Source organism: Oncorhynchus kisutch, unplaced genomic scaffold (assembly GCF_002021735.2).
Source record: "Oncorhynchus kisutch isolate 150728-3 unplaced genomic scaffold, Okis_V2 Okis01b-Okis20b_hom, whole genome shotgun sequence".
NCBI classification, from domain to species: domain Eukaryota; kingdom Metazoa; phylum Chordata; class Actinopteri; order Salmoniformes; family Salmonidae; genus Oncorhynchus; species Oncorhynchus kisutch.
In genome coordinates this window covers 4,790,989-4,815,988 of record NW_022261978.1, presented here as the reverse complement: position 1 = coordinate 4,815,988, position 25,000 = coordinate 4,790,989, and the positions used below count along the sequence as shown (strand labels likewise).

General features: G+C 44.6%; 1 protein-coding gene across 2 annotated transcripts in view; it reads right to left on the bottom strand.

Moving 5' to 3' along the window:
* LOC116359004 (CMRF35-like molecule 7) overlaps window positions 1–11,901 on the bottom strand; it is a 14,915-nt gene extending 3,014 nt beyond the window's left edge. The window contains exons 1-5 of one of the 2 annotated variants that reach the window (XM_031811604.1): window positions 11,534–11,901; window positions 10,892–11,271; window positions 9,424–9,531; window positions 8,099–8,197; window positions 7,652–7,725 (exon numbers count right to left, since the gene is read on the bottom strand). In XM_031811604.1, the coding sequence (XP_031667464.1) occupies window positions 7,652–7,725; window positions 8,099–8,197; window positions 9,424–9,531; window positions 10,892–11,225 (615 nt within the window). In that variant the 5' untranslated portion in view covers window positions 11,226–11,271; window positions 11,534–11,901. The remainder of the gene's footprint in view (window positions 1–7,651; window positions 7,726–8,098; window positions 8,198–9,423; window positions 9,532–10,891; window positions 11,272–11,533) is intronic. The other variant, XM_031811605.1, reaches the window with a different exon arrangement.
* Window positions 11,902–25,000: the final 13,099 nt, after the last annotated feature.

Here is a 25,000-nt window from a genome sequence, read left to right as displayed (position 1 = left end):
ACACTCTGAGAAGTCCTCTGTAAAACGGAGGTACTCCCTCCCCTAGAAATCTGGCTACTATCAACCAGAAATAAAGCCTTCTTTAAACCTAATCCTCCAACCCGTTGTAATATAAGACCTGCCACCCCTCTCCACACCACATTTTCCGGTCCATAAAGTAACCTTTGAATAAACTGAAACCGGAAAGCAGCAGCCCTACTAGCAAGATGTACAAGACCTGTCCCCCCTCTTCTTTTGACAAATACAAAACACTTTGTGGAACCCAGTGATATTTATCCCAAAAGAAATCCACAATAATTGCCTGTATCTTAGCCAGAAGGCCAGATGGTGGTTCTAAAACTGACAACCGATGCCACAGTGCAGATGCAATCACATTGTTAACTATAATAGTGCGCCCCCTATATGACATACGAGATAATAACCAACGCCATCTCCTCATCCTCCCTTCCACCATTTCAACCACCCCACTCCAATTTTTTTCCATAGTCCCCTCATCACCTAGGTATACTCCAAGATACTTAAAACCTCCCTTACACCATTCTAGCCCCCTGGCAAAGCCATGATCCCTCCAGACCATTCTCCAATCTGTAACGCACAACTCTTTTCCCAATTTACCTTTGCAGAGGATATTCCCCTAAAACGATCAACCATTAGACCCAAGCTATCCACCTCCGCTTGATTTTTCACTAGCACAACTACATCATCAGCATAGGCTGAGAGACGAATAGGAGGAACAATCCTCTGAAAGGCACACCCCTGCAATGCGACTTCTAATGCTATTTAGTAGTGGCTCTATAGCAATGGCATATAACATCCCTGACATAGAACATCCCTGCCTAATACCTCTACACACTTAAAAGGAGCACTCAAACCACCGTTAACTTTCAATACACTTTCAATGTCACCATATATCACCTTTATCATGGCAATAAAACCAGAGCTGAACCCAAACGCCTCAAACGTGTGCCATAAATATTGATGTTCAACTCGGTCAAATGCCTTTTCCTGATCAATTGAAATTAGACCAGCATCCAACCCAATAGCCCTAGAGACGTCCAAAAATCACGAATCAGAAGAAATGTTATCCCCTATCTGCCTGCCAGGAACACAGTAGGACTGATCCGTATGTTATGATTTGCCCCATCACCTCCCTCAGCCTGTTGGACAAAGCTTTTTGACAATATCTTATAATCAGTGCACAATAAAGCCACCGGCCTCCAGTTCTTCACCTCCTCGGTTCACCCTTTTGGGGCAGTAGGTGAGGACAGCCCTTCTGCAGCTTATTGGGTAGTACCCTCCGGTTAAACTATCATTAGCTACTTCTAACCAATTCTCTCCCAACATAGCCCAAAAAGACTTAAAAAAGTCACGGGAAGCCCATCAATGCCCTGGTGCCCTTCCATTTTCCATGCCTTTTAATGCAGTGTATAATCCTGCAAAGACAATGGTTGCTCAAGCTCAACCTGAGGCTTCTGCAGCCACCTTTGGGAGCCCATCCAAAGAACTGCTGTGTCACTGTTTTGTCCTCTTTGTACTCACACTTGTAGAGCTCAGCATAGAACTCTACTGCCCTCTTTCTAATTTCACTAGGGCTAGTGAGCTCTTTGTCCAACAGCTGATTTGAGACAATGAATATTTTTCTTTGTCCATTCTTTTTCTCTAAACCAAAGAAAAATTTGGATGAGGCATCCATTTCAGATATTCCCTGAAATTTACTTCTCACCAGTGCCCCCTGTGCTCTGATACCCAGCAGGTCTGCCAATGCAGTTTTTCCTCCTCTTGAGGGCCTGAGTATGGCCTCGATCTCCTGTGGTCTCAACCAACGTCATGAGTTCCACTATTTCAATCTCTAGGGCTTTCATTGATCTGGTGATATCTTTGGTGACATTCCTCGTGTATTGATTACAAAATTGTTGAATCTGTATTTTCCCTATATCCCACCACTGTTGAATGGATACAAAACTGGCCTTTTGAGACCTCCACCTCTCCCAAAAAAACTGAAACATTTCCTGAAGTGAGCATCACTCAATAAAGTTATATTAAAATGCAGTATGCGCTTTTTGGGTTTTACATCGTTAATGAACACCACCTCTGTTATTAAACAATGATCAGAAAATCGCACTGGAGTTATCACACTTGATTTACAGACCTGAGATTGATGCTCAAAAACATAAAACCTATCTAACCTGGCCATAGAAATGATGTTCTCTCTCACATGCGCCCAGGTGTACTGCCTTGTTCCTCCATGTTGACTCCGCCAAATATCACACAATTCATTTGTTACAATGAGGCGTTTTAAAAACATCCTTGAGGTTATATGAGGTTCTTGGTGATTTCTATCTAAATCACTAACTGTGCAGTTAAAATCCCCAGCAATAAACAAATAATCTTCTTTGTTACATTTCTCAATGGTATTTGATAGTGTCTCTAAAAAACATACCCTCTCAACTGTCACCACTGGGGCATATACATTTATCAGACACATAGTGATGTTTTCATACCTTGCTCTAACTTTTAATAACCTCCCCTCAACTACCTCTTCAACCTCATATGACAATGGCAAAAACCTTTTGAGAACAAGATAACCACACCCCACTTTTTGAGTTTTTATGACTACACACCACTGTCCCCCCCCCACTCCTGTTGCCACATAACTTCATTTTTCCAAATTACTATGCGTTTCTTGTAGAAAAATTATGTCACTTCCCTTTCCCCTAATTAACTCATACACCATGGCTCTTTTTTTTAACATCTCTTGCCCCATTTACGTTTAAAGAAGAAATCTTAAAACTGCTCATGGATAAAAAAATATACAGAGGAAGATCCAGCCACCAATCTCTTTACAGAGTAAGACTGCAACTGAACTCTTTCATTTTCTTTAGAATTTACATCACTTTATCACTCTTGTGACCACTTTCTGAGTCTAGCAATTTCAGGGCTTTTCAAAACTTCCCCCTGTAATTTTTGACATCAGAAACTTTGCTGACTTCAATAAAACAATTCACGTTCAGGGAAAAATCAGTTACATTGTAATCCTGCATATATTTCTTCCCTTTTGTCAACTTCAAAATTGACGTTCCTCTCGATCCATACCTCCCTTCCACCCCATTTATCTCACTATATTGTTGTGAAGCGTCAGACGACTCACTCTCACTATCCTCCCCAGAAGAATACTCCACCATCTCTACACCTTGTTCATCTTCAATTGATTTATCAAACTCTACCTTTCTCTTAGAATTAGACCCTTCACCACCCCTTAAATTCTTCCTTTTACTCCTTGGGTATTTTGAAAACATCCGCTTCCTTTCCATTATTTCAATCTCCTCTTGACTTCCAATTTCATTTTCCAACACCACCTCAGCGACAGCAGTCGCAATCTCACCTACGGTTTCCCCTCCCTCTTTGTTCTGATCTACCACAATTGCCCCCGTATCCACACTGCCTTCCTCTCCTGCTTTTCCAACCACATCTGCCCCCTTCTCTCTTCTCCTGTACCCTTATTATGTTCATTCCCTCGCGGTGGTGCGTTAGTTGCACTCGCACTAAAACTACTACCAGGCTCAGCGCGCTCATTTTCGGGACAACTACGCACCAAATGCCCCTCTCTTCCACATCCAAAGCATTTCATTGATTCAGTAGATGCATAGAAGACATAATCAAATCCATCAATCTTAAAGCTAAACGCTAAATTCAGTTCATCTCCTTCCTTTTTTAAAATCATATGCACTTGTCTCCTATGAGACACGACATGTTTCAACAACGGAGATTTGCATCCAAAAAGAACCTTCTTTATTGTAGATACTATTTGACCATGGCGCGATAACTCTCGCTCTAAACACTTCATCTCTAACAAATGGTGGCACGTTAGAAAGCATGACTTTCTTCGCAGGATTCATAAGCGGAAATACCGGCGTCTGTGTCTCCCGCAACACAACACCCCTCTCAACTATTTTATTCACCTTTTCAATTGAATCTAAGAATATCACTACAAGCGCTATTCATCCTTGAGGCTGATTTGATGCTATCATACCCAATGATAGCACCCACAGCCAAGCTACATTCTTCCACTGAACACCCTGTCGGCAGCAGGAATCTTTACTCCATGCCTCCGACTAAGTTTTTCAAACTCTCCATTTCCGCGAGTGGCCCTAGCAACCAGCCCCACCGCTGGTTGTGCCCTCGCGAAAAACCAACCTCAAAGATCCCACCACCCCTATACGTGTTTAGTGATAGTTTAACAAGATACCCTTAAAACAACTAAACTAATCAATATATATATATATACATACAAAAACCCGATAGAGTGAAAAAATTCNAACCAACGTCATGAGTTCCACTATTTCAATCTCTAGGGCTTTCATTGATTGGTGATATCTTTGGTGACATTCCTCGTGTATTGATTACAAAATTGTTGATCTGTATTTTCCCTATATCCCACCACTGTTGAATGGATACAAAACTGGCCTTTTGAGACCTCCACCTCTCCCAAAAAAAACTGAAACATTTCCTGAAGTGAGCATCACTCAATAAAGTTATATTAAAATGCCAGTATGCGCTTTTGGGTTTTACATCGTTAATGAACACCACCTCTGTTATTAACAATGATCAGAAAATCGCACTGGAGTTATCACACTTGATTTACAGACCTGAGATTGATGCTCAAAAACATAAAAACCTATCTAACCCTGGCCATAGAAATGATGTTCTCTCTCACATGCGCCCAGGTGTACTGCCTTGTTCCTCCATGTTGACTCCGCCAAATATCACACAATTCATTTGTTACATGAGGCGTTTTAAAAAACATCCTTGAGGTTATATGAGGTTCTTGGTGATTTCTATCTAAATCACTAACTGTGCAGTTAAAATCCCCAGCAATAAACAAATAATCTTCTTTGTTACATTTCTCAATGGTATTTGATAGTGTCTCTAAAAAACATACCCTCTCAACTGTCACCACTGGGGCATATACATTTATCAGACACATAGTGATGTTTTCATACCTTGCTCTAACTTTTAATAACCTCCCCTCAACTACCTCTTCAACCTCATATGACAATGGCAAAAACCCTTTTGAGAACCAAGATAACCACACCCCACTTTTTGAGTTTTTATGACTTACACACCATGTCCCCCCCCACTCCTGTTGCCAACATAACTTCATTTTCCAAATTCCTATGGGTTTCTTGTAGAAAAAATTATGTAACTTCCCTTTCCCATAACTTAACCTCATTACACCATGGCTCTTTTTTTAACATTCTTCTTGCTCCGTTATATGTTACGTTTAAGAACGAAATCTTAAAACTGCTCATGGATAAAAAAAATATACAGAGGAAGATCCAGCACACACATCTCTTTACAGAAGTAAGACTGCAACTGAACTCTTTCATTTTCTTAGAATTACATCACTTATCACTCTTGTGACCACTTTCTTGAGTCTAGCAATTTCAGGGCTTTTCAACTCCCCCCTGTCATTTTTGACATCAAGAACTTTGTGTATTCAATAACAATTCACGTTCAGGGAAAAATCAGTTACATTGTAATCCTGCATAATTTCTTCCCTTTTGTCAACTTCAAAAATTGACGTATCCTCTCGATCCCATACCTCCCTTCCACCCATTTATCTCACTATATTGTTGTGAAGCGTCAGACGACTCACTCTCACTATCCTCCCCAGAAGAATACTCCCACCATCTCTACACCTTGTTCATCTTCAATTGATTTATCAAACTCTACCTTTCTCTTAGAATTAGACCCTTCACCACCCCTTAAATTCTTCCTTTTACTCCTTGGTATTTTGAAAACATCCGCTTCCTTTTCCATTATTTCAATCTCCTCTTGACTTCCAATTTCATTTTCCAACACCACCTCAGCGACAGCAGTCGCAATCTCACCTACGGTTTCCCCTCCCTCTTTGTTCTGATCTACCACAATTGCCCCCGTATCCACACTGCCTTCCTCTCCTGCTTTTCCAACCACATCTGCCCACCTTCTCTCTCTCCTGTACCCTTATTATGTTCATTCCCTCGCGGTGGGTGCGTTAGTTGCACTCGCACTAAAACTACTACCAGGCTCAGCGCGCTCATTTTCGGGACAACTACGCACCAAATGCCCCTCTCTTCCACATCCAAAGCATTTCATTGATTCAGTAGATGCATAGAAGACATAATCAAATCCATCAATCTTAAAGCTAAACGCTAAATTCAGTTCATCTCCTTCCTTTTTTAAAATCATATGCACTTGTCTCCTATGAGACACGACATGTTTCAACAACGGAGATTTGCATCCAAAAAGAACCTTCTTTATTGTAGATACTATTTGACCATGGCGCGATAACTCTCGCTCTAACACTTCATCTCTAACAAATGGTGGCACGTTAGAAAGCATGACTTTCTTCGCAGATTCATAAGCGGAAATACCCGGCGTCTGTGTCTCCCGCAACACAACACCCCTCTCAACTATTTTATTCACCTTTTCAATTGAATCTAAGAATATCACTACAGCGCTATTCATCCTTGAGGCTGATTTGATGCTATCATACCCAATGATAGCACCCACAGCCAAGCTACATTCTTCCACTGAACACCCTGTCGCAGCAGGAATCTTTACTCCATGCCTCCGACTAAGTTTTTCAAACTCTCCATTTCCGCGAGTGGCCATAGCAACCAGCCCCACCCGCTGGTTGTGCCCTCGCGAAAAACCAACCTCAAAGATCCCACCACCCCTATACGTGCTTAGTGATAGTTTAAACAAGATACCCTTAAAACAACTAAACTAATCAATATATATATATATATACATACAAAAACCCGATAGAGTGAAATCACCCCTGCTTGACGACTCACTCCCAGCATGCACTCCCAGCATGCACTCCGACGATAGAGAGAGAGAGAGAGAGAGAGAGAGAGAGAGAGAGAGAGAATGAATGAGAGAGAGAGAGAGAGAGAGAGAGAGAGAGAGAGAGAGAGAGAGAATGAGAGAGAGAGAGAATGAATGAGAGAGAGAGAGAGAGAGAGAGAGAGAGAGAGAGAGAGAGAGAGAGAAGAGAGAGAGAGAGAGAGAGAATGAATGAGAGAGGGAGAGAGAGAGAGAGAGAATGAATGAGAGAGAATGAATGAGAGAGAATGAATGAGGAAGAGAGAGAGAGAGAGAGAGAGAGAGAGAGAGAAGAGAGAGAGAGAGAGAGAATGATGAGAGAGAGAGAGAGAGAGAGAGAGAGAGAGAGAATGAGAGAGAGAGAGAGAGAGAGAGAGAGAGAGAGAGAGAGAGAGAGAGAGAGAGAGAGAGAGAGAGAGAGAGAGAGAATGAATGAGAGAGAGAGAGAGAGAATGAATGAATGAGAGAGAGAGAGGAGAGAGAGCAGAGAGAGGAGAGAGAGAGAGAGAGAATGAATGAGAGAGAGAGAATGAATGAGAGAGAGAGGAATGAGAGAGAGAGAGAGAGAGAGAGAGAGAGAGAGAGAGAGAGAGAGAGAGAGAGAGAGAGAGAGAGAGAGAGAGAGAGAGAGAGAGAGAGAGAATGAATGAGAGAGAGAGAGAGAGAGAGAATGAATGAGAGAGGGGAGTAGAGGAAGAGAGGACAATAGTATGATAAATAAAACACACTCAATGACATCACTCAGTCAAAACATTATCATTATAATACAGACACTGACCTGATTTGAACATATACTGACCCCTTCATTGTTTACTGTGTCTGGACTCACTCTGTGTGTTGAAGAGACAGATCCTGTGGAACACAACACACACACATCACTCAGAGAGAGAGAGAGAGAGACACAGATACAGAGAGAGAGAGACAGGAAGAGAGAGAGAGAGAGAGACAGAGAGACACAGATACAGAGAGAGAGACAGAGAGAGAGAGAGAGCTTCCCCCGGAACCAGGCAGGTGTCAGACACTCCTCAGGGACGATTCATTCTCTATTTCTCAACCAGGGACAAATGTGGATGTGGATATTATGCTAATTAATTTATCTGAAAGGAAACTGATAGATTGTAAAAAAGGAAAACATACTCTAATTTTATAGACCTGTGTGTGTGTGTGTGTGTGTGTGTGTATGTGTGTGTGTGTGTGTGTGTGTGTGTGTGTGTGTGTTTCTCACCTGTGTCCTTGTTGTATTTCCATCTGTAGACGATAATCAGGCTGATCAGCAGCAGTAACACTACCAGACTAACAGACACCATGATGACCACTGAGGTACCTGGAACACACACACACATACACACACACACACACACACACGCACAAACACAAACTGGTTATACAAACCTGCTGTTGCACTAACCTACCCCTCATATCATACCACTACATACAGACATGTCTACCACTAACCTACCCCTCATATCATAACACTAACCGTACCCTCATATCATAACACTAACCTACCCTCATATCATAACACTAACCTACCCTCATATCATAACACTAACCTACCCTCATATCATAACACTAACCTACCCTCATATCATAACACTAACCTACCCTCATATCATACCACTAACCTTACCCTCATATCATAACACTAACCTACCCTCATATCATAACACCACATACTGACATGTCTACCACCAACCTACCCTCATATCATACCACTAACCTACCCTCATATCATACCACTAACCTACCCTCATATCATAACACTAACCTACCCTCATATCATAACACTAACCTACCCTCATATCATAACACTAACCTACCGTCATATCATAACACTAACCTACCCTCATATCATAACACTACATACAGACATGTCTACCACTAACCTACCCTCATATCATAACACTAACCTACCCTCATATCATAACACTAACCTACCCTCATATCATAACACTACAGACAGACATTCCTAACACTAAACTACCCTCATATCATAACACTAACCTAACCTACCCTCATATCATAACACTAACCTAACCTACCCTCGTATCATATCATAACACTAACCTAACCTACCCTCGTATCATATCATAACACTAACACTAACCTACCCTCATATCATATCATAACACTAACCTAACCTACCCTCGTATCATAACACTAACCTAACCTACCCTCGTATCATAACACTAACCTAACCTACCCTCGTATCATAACACTAACCTACCCTCATATCATAACACTAACCTACCCTCATATCATACCACTAACCTACCCTCATATCATAACACTAACCTACCCTCATATCATAACACTACATACAGACATGTCTACCACTAACCTACCCTCATATCATACCACTAACCTACCCTCATATCATACCACTAACCTACCCTCATATCATACCACTAACCTACCCTCATATCATAACACTAACCTACCCTCATATCATAACACTAACCTACCCTCATATCATAACACTACATACAGACATGTCTACCACTAACCAAAGTGAGACTTGGGCATCTGAATATGTAAAAGTGTATTTACCAGATCCGTTGAGTGATGATGATGATGGTGGTGATGATGAGAGGAAGGTGGTTGTGGGTGGGTCTGGTGGTGCTGTTGTTGTTGTTGTTGTGGTGTTGGTTGGTTTCACTGAAAACAATGGACACAAGTATGAAAATGTTTTAAGAAGGTGAGGAGGGAGAGGTGGAGGGAGAGAGTCACAGGGACAGAGATATTTAGGGTGGTTTCTCTTGTTCCTGTTGAGGTGTGTTAGTTGTCCTTTAGCTCACAATATATCTCTCTATCTCTCTTTCACCCCCTCCATCTCTCTCTCTCTCTCTTTCACCCCACTCCATCTCTCTCTCTCTCTCTCTCTCTCTCTGTCTCTCTTTCACCCCACTCCATCTCTCTCTCTCTCTCTCTCTCTCTCTCTCTCTCTTTCACATGACAACTGCAGGGTTAATGATGACATTTACACTGAAACTTGGGGTTTTATATCTTGAACACCTGACTGCTTATTGATACTGAGACAGATATAGAAACACAGACATTACAGAGGAAGTTACAGTGTTCTGGTCCAGTGTCTTTTCACTACAAACACACAGACACACCCAGCCTCCACTAACACACTGACTGCCTGCTTTCAACCACTGAACAACTACTACTGATAAGATGTTTAGTTCAATGATACATTTCACTAAACTGGTTGTTGACAATTAATAACAGCATATTTCACACGGTTCTAGATGTGATGCTAGTTTAAAAGTACAGTATTTTCATTGTCAGACATAACATTATGTAGTTATAACTAATATACTGATATAACATAATGCTATATAACATGGACAGACAGTATGTAACAGTTACTGCAGGTGTACAGCGTGGGGAGCAGAGGAGGCTGGTGAACATAGATGTAGGAGGACTGGCAGGAATGGAATGGATGGAATGGAATGGATGGAATGGAATGGATGGAATGGAATGGATAGAATGGAATGGATGGAACGGAATGGATGGAATGGAATGGATGGAATGGAATGGAATGGAATGGATGGAACGGAATGGATGGAATGGAATGGATGGAACGGAATGGATGGAACGGAATGGAATGGATGGAATGGAATGGATGGAATGGAATGGATGGAATGGAATGGATGGAACGGAATGGATGGAATGGAATGGATGGAATGGAATGGAATGGATGGAATGGATGGAACGGAATGGATGGAATGGAATGGAATGGATGGAACGGAATGGATGGAACGGAATGGAATGGATGGAATGGAATGGATGGAATGGAATGGATGGAATGGAATGGATGGAACGGATGGAATGGATGGAACGGATGGAACGGATGGAATGGAATGGATGGAATGGAATGGATGAAACACATTAAACGTGAATGACATTAAAAATGTCATGCAATGATCATTTAAATTAAACTACTTTTATCAAATAGATATGACTGTGTTTATGTTCACATGTTAAAGAGAAAGAAGAAGTTTAAACTCACTTATAACAAGCAGCTTCACCTGTGTGATCAGTGTACTGTAACGTTGTTCTGTCCTGCTGGTTTCTACTCCACACCAGTAGGTCCCAGTATCATCTTCAGTCAGGTCACTGATGGTCACTGTGGAGAATCTCTCTGTTCTGTTGTCAGACAGAGAGAATCGACCAGCTTCTGCAGATGTCTGGTGAGCAGCAACCATATAAACACAAGTCTTGAAGTCATTGCTTTCCTTGCAGAAATACTTGATGTCGTCCTCATGGTCCTCTGGATAGTTGCATCTGATGTTAGCTTCTCCTTCCAGAAAGGCCGTCTCTGTGACTGACTTCTCAACACACATCACAACCTTAGTCTAGTACTATAGACTGACTTCTCACAGCAGTCATCTGTCAATAGGAACACACATCACAACCTTAGTCTAGTACTATAGACTGACTTCTCACAGCAGTCATCTGTCAATAGGAACACACATCACAACCTTAGTCTAATACTATAGACTGACTTCACACAGCAGTCATCTGTCAACAGGAACCCACACCACAACCTTAGTCTAGTACTATAGACTGACTTCATTGACTAGTGGTACTGATCATGTAATAACATTTGTAGCTAAATTCATTTTATAAAGTTAAAGTAAAAGTCTCTCACCCTTCTCGACATCCAGCTCTACCTTGGTATAACTGTCAGGTGCAGTAGGTTTGTTCACTCCACACCAGTAGGTCCCTTCATCTTGTCTGGTCAGTTGTCTGATGATCACCTTGAAGTAGTTTCCTCCAGTGTTGTCATACAGAGAGAATCTACCACTGTGCTGCCAGGTGTTCTTCAATCCAGTTCTGATTTGATCCTTACAACTCCAACTATAAATATAAACATACATCTCAAACTATAGCTATACCGACCCAAGCAGAACAATTTGTCATGACTTCTGTCTTCTGTGGAATAATGACAGTAGATGATGACAGTTCCTCCAGAGGATCCTGTCACTTTGAAGGAGCTCAAACAACCTGTCAATCAGACCAGAGAAAATACCTCTTGGTTTGGTGTTTTGTAAGACTAATCAAATAAAATAAAATCTAAGTTTATTTTGTCACGTGGCCGAATACAACAGGTGTAGTAGACCTCACAGTGAAATGCTGAATATAACAGGTGTAGTAGACCTCACAGTGAAATGCTGAATATAACAGGTGTAGTAGACCTTACAGTGAAATGCTGAATACAACAGGTGTAGTAGACCTTACCGTGAAATGCTGAATACAACAGGTGTAGTAGACCTTACAGTGAAATGCTGAATACAACAGGTGAAGTAGACCTCACAGTGAAATGCTTACTTACAGGCCCCTAACCCTAACAGTGCAATTTCTAAGTAAAAAGAGGTCTTAGGTAAACAATAGATAAGTAAAGATATAAAATAAAACAGTAAAATGACATTGAAAATAACAGTAGCGAGGCTTTATAAAGTAGGGAGGCTATATACAGGTGGTACCGGTACAGAGTCAATGTGGAGGCTATATACAGGTGGTACCAGTACAGAGTCAATGTGGAGGCTATATACAGGTGGTACCGGTACAGAGTCAATGTGGAGGCTATATACAGGTGGTACCAGTACAGAGTCAATGTGGAGGCTATATACAGGTGGTACCAGTACAGAGTCAATGTGGAGGCTATATACAGGTGGTACCAGTACAGAGTCAATGTGGAGGCTATATACAGGTGGTACCAGTACAGAGTCAATGTGGAGGCTATATACAGGGGGGTACCGGTACAGAGTCAATGTGGAGGCTATATACAGGTGGTACCGGTACAGAGTCAATGTGGAGGCTATATACAGGTGGTACCAGTACAGAGTCAATGTGGAGGCTATATACAGGTGGTACCAGTACAGAGTCAATGTGGAGGCTATATACAGGTGGTACCGGTACAGAGTCAATGTGGAGGCTATATACAGGTGGTACCAGTACAGAGTCAATGTGGAGGCTATATACAGGGGGTACCGGTACAGAGTCAATGTGGAGGCTATATACAGGTGGTACCAGTACAGAGTCAATGTGGAGGCTATATACAGGTGGTACCAGTACAGAGTCAATGTGGAGGCTACATACAGGTGGTACCAGTACAGAGTCAATGTGGAGGCTATATAAAGGTGGTACCGGTACAGAGTCAATGTGGAGGCTATATACAGGGGGTACCAGTACAGAGTCAATGTGGAGGCTATATACAGGTGGTACCGGTACAATCTGTGCAATCTGGTTTCCGAGCCGGTCATGGGTGCACCTCAGCCACACTCAAGGTACTAAACGACATCATAACCGCCATCGATAAAAGACAGTACTGTGCAGCCGTCTTCATCGACCTCGCCAAGGCTTTCGACTCTGTCAATCACCATATTCTTATCGGCAGACTCAGTAGCCTCGGTTTTTCGGATGACTGCCTTGCCTGGTTCACCAATTACTTTGCAGACAGAGTTCAGTGTGTCAAATCGGAGGGCATGCTGTCCGGTCCTCTGGCAGTCTCTATGGGGGTGCCACAGGGTTCAATTCTCGGGCCGACTCTTTTCTCTGTGTATATCAATGATGTTGCTCTTGCTGCGGGCGATTCCCTGATCCACCTCTACGCAGACGACACCATTCTATATACTTTCGGCCCGTCTTTGGACACTGTGCTATCTAACCTCCAAACAAGCTTCAATGCCATACAACACTCCTTCCGTGGCCTCCAACTGCTCTTAAACGCTAGTAAAACCAAATGCATGCTTTTCAACCGGTCGCTGCCTGCACCTGCATGCCCGACTAGCATCACCACCCTGGATGGTTCCGACCTAGAATATGTGGACGTCTATAAGTACCTAGGTGTCTGGCTAGACTGCAAACTCTCCTTCCAGACTCATATCAAACATCTCCAATCGAAAATCAAATCAAGAGTCGGCTTTCTATTCCGCAACAAAGCCTCCTTCACTCAAGCCGCCAAGCTTACCCTAGTAAAACTGACTATCCTACCGATCCTCGACTTCGGCGATGTCATCTACAAAATGGCTTCCAACACTCTACTCAGCAAACTGGATGCAGTCTATCACAGTGCCATCCGTTTTGTCACTAAAGCACCTTATACTACCCACCACTGCGACTTGTATGCTCTAGTCGGCTGGCCCTCGCTACATATTCGTCGCCAGACCCACTGGCTCCAGGTCATCTACAAGTCTATGCTAGGTAAAGCTCCGCCTTATCTCAGCTCACTGGTCACGATGGCAACACCCATCCGTAGCACGCGCTCCAGCAGGTGTATCTCACTGATCATCCCTAAAGCCAACACCTCATTTGGCCGCCTTTCGTTCCAGTACTCTGCTGCCTGTGACTGGAACGAATTGCAAAAATCGCTGAAGTTGGAGACTTTCATCTCCCTCACCAACTTCAAACATCAGCTATCTGAGCAGCTAACCGATCGCTGCAGCTGTACATAGTCTATTGGTAAATAGCCCACCCTTTTCACCTACCTCATCCCCGTACTGTTTTTATTTATTTACTTTTCTGCTCTTCTGCACACCAATATCTCTACCTGTACATGACCATCTGATCTTTTATCACTCCAGTGTTAATCTGCAAAATTGTAATTATTTGCCTACCTCCTCATGCCTTTTGCACACATTGTATATAGACCCCCCCTTCGTTTTCTACTGTGTTATTGACTTGTTAATTGTTTACTCCATGTGTAACTCTTTGTTGTATGCTCACACTGCTATGCTTTATCTTGGCCAGGTCGCAGTTGCAAATGAGAACTTGTTCTCAACTAGCCTACCTGGTTAAATAAAGGTGTTCTCAACTAGCCTACCTGGTTAAATAAAGGTGTTCTCAACTAGCCTACCTGGTTAAATAAAGGTGAAATAAAAATAAAAAAAATAAAAGAGTCAATGTGGAGGCTATATACAGGTGGTACCGGTACAGAGTCAATGTGGAGGCTATATACAGGTGGTACCAGTACAGAGTCAATGTGGAGGCTATATACAGGTGGTACCAGTACAGAGTCAATGTGGAGGCTATATACAGGTGGTACCGGTACAGAGTCAATGTGGAGGCTATATACAGGTGGTACCAGTACAGAGTCAATGTGGAGGCTATATACAGGTGGTACCGGTACAGAGTCAATGTGGAGGCTATATACAGGTGGTACCAGTACAGAGTCAATGTGGAGGCTATATACAGGGGGTACCAGTACAGAGTCAATGTGGAGGCTATATACAGGTGGTACCAGTACAGAGTCAATGTGGAGGCTATATACAGGGGGTACCGGTACAGAGTCAATGTGGAGGCTATATACAGGTGGTACCTGTACAGAGTCAATGTGGAGGCTATATACAGGGGGTACCGGTACAGAGTCAATGTGGAGGCTATATACAGGTGGTACCTGTACAGAGTCAATGTGGAGGCTATATACAGGGGGTACCAGTACAGAGTCAATGTGGAGGCTATATACAGGGGGTACCAGTACAGAGTCAATGTGGAGGCTATATACAGGTGGTACCGGTACAGAGTCAATGTGGAGGCTATATACAGGTGGTACCGGTACAGAGTCAATGTGGAGGCTATATACAGGTGGTACCAGTACAGAGTCAATGTGGAGGCTATATACAGGGGGTACCAGTACAGAGTCAATGTGGAGGCTATATACAGGTGGTACCAGTACAGAGTCAATGTGGAGGCTATATACAGGGGGTACCGGTACAGAGTCAATGTGGAGGCTATATACAGGTGGTACCTGTACAGAGTCAATGTGGAGGCTATATACAGGGGGTACCGGTACAGAGTCAATGTGGAGGCTATATACAGGTGGTACCAGTACAGAGTCAATGTGGAGGCTATATACAGGTGGTACCAGTACAGAGTCAATGTGGAGGCTATATACAGGTGGTACCTGTACAGAGTCAATGTGGAGGCTATATACAGGTGGTACCGGAACAGAGTCAATGTGGAGGCTATATACAGGTGGTACCAGTACAGAGTCAATGTGGAGGCTATATACAGGTGGTACCAGTACAGAGTCAATGTGGAGGCTATATACAGGTGGTACCAGGACAGAGTCAATGTGGATGCTATATACAGGTGGTACCTGTACAGAGTCAATGTGGAGGCTATATACAGGTGGTACCAGTACAGAGTCAATGTGGAGGCTATATACAGGTGGTACCAGTACAGAGTCAATGTGGAGGCTATATACAGGGGGGTACCGGTACAGAGTCAATGTGGAGGCTATATACAGGGGGTACCAGTACAGAGTCAATGTGGAGGCTATATACAGGTGGTACCAGTACAGAGTCAATGTGGAGGCTATATACAGGTGGTACCAGTACAGAGTCAATGTGGAGGTTATATACAGGGGGTACCAGTACAGAGTCAATGTGGAGGCTATATACAGGTGGTACCAGTACAGAGTCAATGTGGAGGCTATATACAGGGGGGTACCGGTACAGAGTCAATGTGGAGGCTATATACAGGTGGTACCGGTACAGAGTCAATGTGGAGGCTATATACAGGTGGTACCGGTACAGAGTCAATGTGGAGGTTATATACAGGGTGTACCAGTACAGAGTCAATGTGGAGGCTATATACAGGTGGTACCAGTACAGAGTCAATGTGGAGGCTATATACAGGGGGTACCGGTACAGAGTCAATGTGGAGGCTATATACAGGTGGTACCAGGACAGAGTCAATGTGGATGCTATATACAGGTGGTACCTGTACAGAGTCAATGTGGAGGCTATATACAGGTGGTACCAGTACAGAGTCAATGTGGAGGCTATATACAGGTGGTACCAGTACAGAGTCAATGTGGAGGCTATATACAGGGGGTACCGGTACAGAGTCAATGTGGAGGCTATATACAGGGGGTACCAGTACAGAGTCAATGTGGAGGCTATATACAGGTGGTATCGGTACAGACTCAATGTGGAGGCTATATACAGGGGGTACCGGTACAGAGTCAATGTGTAGGCTATATACAGGTGGTACCGGTACAGAGTCAATGTGGAGGCTATATACAGGGGGTACCAGTACAGAGTCAATGTGGAGGCTATATACAGGTGGTACCGGCACAGAGTCAATGTGGAGGCTATATACAGGTGGTACCGGTACAGAGTCAATGTGGAGGCTATATACAGGTGGTACCGGTACAGAGTCAATGTGGAGGCTATATACAGGTGGTACCAGTACAGAGTCAATGTGGAGGCTATATACAGGGGGTACCAGTACAGAGTCAATGTGGATGCTATATACAGGTGGTACCGGTACAGAGTCAATGTGGAGGCTATATACAGGTGGTAACGGTACAGAGTCAATGTGGAGGCTATATACAGGGGATACCGGTACAGAGTCAATGTGGAGGCTATATACAGGTGGTACCGGTACAGAGTCAATGTGGAGGCTATATACAGGGGGTACCGGTACAGAGTCAATGTGGAGGCTATATACAGGGGTACCGGTACAGAGTCAATGTGGAGGCTATATACAGGGGGGTATCGGTATAGAGTCAATGTGGAGGCTATATACAGGTGGTACCAGTACAGAGTCAATGTGGAGGCTATATACAGGTGGTACCAGTACAGAGTCAATGTGGAGGCTATATACAGGGGGTACCATACAGAGTCAATGTGGAGGCTATATACAGGTGGTACCAGTACAGAGTCAATGTGGAGGCTATATACAGGTGGTACCAGTACAGAGTCAATGTGGAGGCTATATACAGGTGGTACCGGTACAGAGTCAATGTGGAGGCTATATACAGGTGGTACCGGTACAGAGTCAATGTGGAGGCTATATACAGGGGATACCGGTACAGAGTCAATGTGGAGGCTATATACAGGTGGTACCGGTACAGAGTCAATGTGGAGGCTATATACAGGTTTGTACGGTACAGAGTCAATGTGGAGGCTATATACAGGGGGGGTACCGGTACAGAGTCAATGTGGAGGCTATATACAGGGTGTACCAGTACAGAGTCAATGTGGAGGCTATATACAGGTGGTACCGGTACAGAGTCAATGTGGAGGCAATATACAGGTGGTACCGGTACAGAGTCAATGTGGAGGCTATATACAGGTGGTACCAGTACAGAGTCAATGTGGAGGCTATATACAGGTGGTACCTGTACAGAGTCAATGTGGAGGCTATATACAGGTGGTACCAGTACAGAGTCAATGTGGAGGCTATATACAGGTGGTACCAGTACAGAGTCAATGTGGAGGCTATATACAGGGGGTACCGGTACAGAGTCAATGTGGAGGCTATATACAGGGGGTACCAGTACAGAGTCAATGTGGAGGCTATATACAGGTGGTACCGGTACAGACTCAATGTGGAGGCTATATACAGGGGGGTACCGGTACAGAGTCAATGTGTAGGCTATATACAGGTGGTACCGGTACAGAGTCAATGTGGAGGCTATATACAGGGGGTACCAGTACAGAGTCAATGTGGAGGCTATATACAGGTGGTACCGGCACAGAGTCAATGTGGAGGCTATATACAGGTGGTACCGGTACAGAGTCAATGTGGAGGCTATATACAGGGGGTACCAGTACAGAGTCAATGTGGAGGCTATATACAGGGGGTACCGGTACAGAGTCAATGTGGAGGCTATATACAGGGGGTACCAGTACAGAGTCAATGTGGAGGCTATATACAGGTGGTACCGGTACAGAGTCAATGTGGAGGCTATATACAGGGGGTACCGGTACAGAGTCAATGTGGAGGCTATATACAGGTGGTACCAGTACAGAGTCAATGTGGAGCTATATACAGGGGGTACCAGTACAGAGTCAATGTGGAGGCTATATACAGGTGGTACCAGTACAGAGTCAATGTGGAGGCTATATACAGGGGGTACCGGTACAGAGTCAATGTGGAGGCTATATAACAGGTGGTACCTGTACAGAGTCAATGTGGAGGCTATATACAGGGGGTACCGTGTACAGAGTCAATGTGGAGGCTATATACAGGTGGTACCTGTACAGAGTCAATGTGGAGGCTATATACAGGGGGTACCAGTACAGAGTCAATGTGGAGGCTATATACAGGTGGTACCAGTACAGAGTCAATGTGGAGGCTATATACAGGTGGTACCGGTACAGAGTCAATGTGGAGGCTATATACAGGTGGTACCGGTACAGAGTCAATGTGGAGGCTATATACAGGTGGTACCGGTACAGAGTCAATGTGGAGGCTATATACAGGTGGTACCTGTACAGAGTCAATGTGGAGGCTATATACAGGTGGTACCAGTACAGAGTCAATGTGGAGGCTATATACAGGGGGTACCGGTACAGAGTCAATGTGGAGGCTATATACAGGTGGTACCAATTACAGAGTCAATGTGGAGGCTATATACAGGGGGTACCAGTACAGAGTCAATGTGGAGGCTATATACAGGTGGTACCAGTACAGAGTCAATGTGGAGGCTATATACAGGGGGGTACCGGTACAGAGTCAATGTGGAGGCTATATACAGGTGGTACCTGTACAGAGTCAATGTGGAGGCTATATACAGGGGGTACCGGTACAGAGTCAATGTGGAGGCTATATACAGGTGGTACCTGTACAGAGTCAATGTGGAGGCTATATACAGGGGGTACCAGTACAGAGTCAATGTGGAGGCTATATACAGGTGGTACCAGTACAGAGTCAATGTGGAGGCTATATACAGGTGGTACCGGTACAGAGTCAATGTGGAGGCTATATACAGGTGGTACCGGTACAGAGTCAATGTGGAGGCTATATACAGGTGGTACCGGTACAGAGTCAATGTGGAGGCTATATACAGGTGGTACCTGTACAGAGTCAATGTGGAGGCTATATACAGGTGGTACCAGTACAGAGTCAATGTGGAGGCTATATACAGGTGGTACCAGTACAGAGTCAATGTGGAGGCTATATACAGGTGGTACCTGTACAGAGTCAATGTGGAGGCTATATACAGGTGGTACCGGAACAGAGTCAATGTGGAGGCTATATACAGGTGGTACCAGTACAGAGTCAATGTGGAGGCTATATACAGGTGGTACCAGTACAGAGTCAATGTGGAGGCTATATACAGGTGGTACCAGGACAGAGTCAATGTGGATGCTATATACAGGTGGTACCTGTACAGAGTCAATGTGGAGGCTATATACAGGTGGTACCAGTACAGAGTCAATGTGGAGGCTATATACAGGTGGTACCAGTACAGAGTCAATGTGGAGGCTATATACAGGGGGTACCGGTACAGAGTCAATGTGGAGGCTATATACAGGGGGTACCAGTACAGAGTCAATGTGGAGGCTATATACAGGTGGTACCAGTACAGAGTCAATGTGGAGGCTATATACAGGTGGTACCGGTACAGAGTCAATGTGGAGGCTATATACAGGTGGTACCAGTACAGAGTCAATGTGGAGGCTATATACAGGTGGTACCAGTACAGAGTCAATGTGGAGGCTATATACAGGTGGTACCAGTACAGAGTCAATGTGGAGGCTATATACAGGTGGTACCGGTACAGAGTCAATGTGGAGGCTATATACAGGTGGTACCGGTACAGAGTCAATGTGGAGGTTATATACAGGGTGTACCAGTACAGAGTCAATGTGGAGGCTATATACAGGTGGTACCAGTACAGAGTCAATGTGGAGGCTATATACAGGGGGTACCGGTACAGAGTCAATGTGGAGGCTATATACAGGGGGTACCAGTACAGAGTCAATGTGGAGGCTATATACAGGTGGTACCAGTACAGAGTCAATGTGGAGGCTATATACAGGTTGTACCGGTACAGAGTCAATGTGGAGGCTATATACAGGGGGTACCAGTACAGAGTCAATGTGGAGGTTATATACAGGGGGTACCAGTACAGAGTCAATGTGGAGGCTATATACAGGTGGTACCAGTACAGAGTCAATGTGGAGGCTATATACAGGGGGTACCGGTACAGAGTCAATGTGGAGGCTATATACAGGTGGTACCGGTACAGAGTCAATGTGGAGGCTATATACAGGTGGTACCGGTACAGAGTCAATGTGGAGGTTATATACAGGGTGTACCAGTACAGAGTCAATGTGGAGGCTATATACAGGTGGTACCAGTACAGAGTCAATGTGGAGGCTATATACAGGGGGTACCGGTACAGAGTCAATGTGGAGGCTATATACAGGTGGTACCAGGACAGAGTCAATGTGGATGCTATATACAGGTGGTACCTGTACAGAGTCAATGTGGAGGCTATATACAGGTGGTACCAGTACAGAGTCAATGTGGAGGCTATATACAGGTGGTACCAGTACAGAGTCAATGTGGAGGCTATATACAGGGGGTACCGGTACAGAGTCAATGTGGAGGCTATATACAGGGGGTACCAGTACAGAGTCAATGTGGAGGCTATATACAGGTGGTATCGGTACAGACTCAATGTGGAGGCTATATACAGGGGGTACCGGTACAGAGTCAATGTGTAGGCTATATACAGGTGGTACCGGTACAGAGTCAATGTGGAGGCTATATACAGGGGGTACCAGTACAGAGTCAATGTGGAGGCTATATACAGGTGGTACCGGCACAGAGTCAATGTGGAGGCTATATACAGGTGGTACCGGTACAGAGTCAATGTGGAGGCTATATACAGGTGGTACCGGTACAGAGTCAATGTGGAGGCTATATACAGGTGGTACCAGTACAGAGTCAATGTGGAGGCTATATACAGGGGGTACCGGTACAGAGTCAATGTGGAGGCTATATACAGGGGGTACCAGTACAGAGTCAATGTGGAGGCTATTATACAGGTGGTAACCAGTACAGAGTCAATGTGGAGGCTATATACAGGTGGTACCGGTACAGAGTCAATGTGGAGGCTATATACAGGTGGTACCAAGTACAGAGTCAATGTGGAGGCTTATACAGGTGGTACCAGTACAGAGTCAATGTGGAGGCTATATACAGGTTGGTACCAGTACAGAGTCAATGTGGAGGCTATATACAGGTGGTACCGGTACAGAGTCAATGTGGAGGCTATATACAGGTCGGTACCGGTTACAGAGTCAATGTGGAGGTTAATACAGGGTGTAACCAGTACAGAGTCAATGTGGAGGCTATATACAGGTGGTTACCAGTACAGAGTCAATGTGGAGGCTATATACAGGGGGTACCGGTACAGAGTCAATGTGGAGGCTATATACAGGGGGTACCAGTACAGAGTCAATGTGGAGGCTATATACAGGTGGTACCAGTACAGAGTCAATGTGGAGGCTATATACAGGTTTGTACCGGTACAGAGTCAATGTGGAGGCTAATATACAGGGGGTACCAGTACAGAGTCAATGTGGAGGTTATATACAGGGGGTACCAGTACAGAGTCAATGTGGAGGCTATATACAGGTGGTACCAGTACAGAGTCACTGTTGGAGGCTATATACAGGGGTTACCGGTACCGAGTCAATGGGGAGCTATATACAGGTGGTACCGGTACAGAGTCAATGTGGAGGCTATATACAGGTGGTACCGGTACAGAGTCATGTGGAGGTTATATACAGGGTGTACCAGTACAGAGTCAATGTGGAGGCTATATACAGGTGGGGTACCAGTACAGAGTCAATGTGGAGGCTATATACAGGGGGGTACCGGTACAAGAGTCAATGTGGAGGCTATATACAGGTGGTACCGAGGACAGAGTCAATGTGGATGCTATATACAGGTGGGTACCTGTACAGAGTCAATGTGGAGGCTATATACAGGTGGTACCAGTACAGAGTCAATGTGGAGGCTATATACAGGTGGTACCAGTACAGAGTCAATTTGGAGGCTATATACAGGGGGTACCGGTACAGAGTCAATGTGGAGGCTATATACAGGGGGTACCAGTACAGAGTCAATGTGGAGGCTATATACAGGTGGTATCGGTACAGACTCAATGTGGAGGCTATATACAGGGGGTACCGGTACAGACTCAATGTGTAGGCTATATACAGGTGGTACCGGTACAGAGTCAATGTGGAGGCTATATACAGGGGGTACCAGTACAGAGTCAATGTGGAGGCTATATACAGGTGGTACCGGTACAGAGTCAATGTGGAGGCTATATACAGGTGGTACCGGTACAGAGTCAATGTGGAGGCTATATACAGGTGGTACCGGTACAGAGTCAATGTGGAGGCTATATACAGTGGTACAGTACAGAGTCAATGTGGAGGCTATATACAGGGGTACCAGTACAGAGTCAATGTGGAGGCTATATACAGGTGGTACCGGTACAGAGTCAATGTGGAGGCTATATACAGGTGGTAACGGTACAGAGTCAATGTGGAGGCTATATACAGGGGATACCGGTACAGAGTCAATGTGGAGGCTATATACAGGTGGTACCGGTACAGAGTCAATGTGGAGGCTATATACAGGGGGTACCGGTACAGAGTCAATGTGGAGGCTATATACAGGGGTACCGGTACAGAGTCAATGTGGAGGCTATATACAGGTGGTACCAGTACAGAGTCAATGTGGAGGCTATATACAGGTGGTACCAGTACAGAGTCAATGTGGAGGCTATATACAGGGGGTACCAGTACAGAGTCAATGTGGAGGCTATATACAGGTGGTACCAGTACAGAGTCAATGTGGAGGCTATATACAGGTGGTACCAGTACAGAGTCAATGTGGAGGCTATATACAGGTGGTACCGGTACAGAGTCAATGTGGAGGCTATATACAGGTGGTACCGGTACAGAGTCAATGTGGAGGCTATATACAGGGGATACCGGTACAGAGTCAATGTGGAGGCTATATATCAGGTGGTACCAGGGTACAGCGTCAATGTGGAGGCTATATACAGGTTTGTACCGGTAACAGGAGTCAATGTGGAGGCTATATACAGGGGGTACCGGTACAGAGTCAATGTGGAGGCTATATACAGGGTGTACCAGTACAGAGTCAATGTGGAGGCTATATACAGGGGGTACCGGTACAGAGTCAATGTGGAGGCTATATACAGGGGGTACCAGTACAGAGTCAATGTGGAGGCTATATACAGGTGGTACCTGTACAGAGTCAATGTGGAGGCTATATACAGGTGGTACCGGTACAGAGTCAATGTGGAGGCTATATACAGGTGGTACCAGTACAGAGTCAATGTGGAGGCTATATACAGGGGGTACCGGTACAGAGTCAATGTGGAGGCTATATACAGGGGGTACCAGTACAGAGTCAATGTGGAGGCTATATACAGGTGGTACCAGTACAGAGTCAATGTGGAGGCTATATACAGGTGGTACCGGTACAGAGTCAATGTGGAGGCTATATACAGGTGGTACCAGTACAGAGTCAATGTGGAGGCTATATACAGGTGGTACCGTACAGAGTCAATGTGGAGGCTATATACAGGGGGTACCGGTACAGAGTCAATGTGGAGGCTATATACAGGGGGTACCAGTACAGAGTCAATGTGGAGGCTATATACAGGTGTACCAGTACAGAGTCAATGTGGAGGCTATATACAGGTGGTACCGGTACAGAGTCAATGTGGAGGCTATATACAGGGGGTACCAGTACAGAGTCAATGTGGAGGCTATATACAGGGGGTACTGTTACAGAGTCAATGTGAGGCTATATACAGGGGTACCAGTACAGAGTCATGTGGAGGCTATACACAGGTGGTACCGGTACAGAGTCATGTGGAGGCTATATACAGGTGGTACCGTACAGAGTCAATGTGGAGGTTATATACAGGGGGTACCGGTAACAGAGTCATGTGGAGGCTATATACAGGGGTACAGGTACAGAATGTGGAGGCTATATACAGGGGGTACCGGGTACATAGTCACTGGTGGAGGCTATATACAAAATGGGGTACCAGTACAGAGTCAATGTGGAGGCTATATACAGGGGTACAGTACAGAGTCAATGTGGAGGCTATATACAGGGGTACCGGTTACAGAGTCTCAATGGGAGGCGATATACAAGGGGACCGGTACAGAGTCAATGTGGAGGCTATATACAGGTGGTACGCGTACAGAGTCAATGTGGGAGGCTATATACAGGTGGTACCGGTACAGAGTCAATGTGGAGGTTTATATAACAGGGTGTACCGTACAGAGTCCAATGTGGAGGCTATATACAG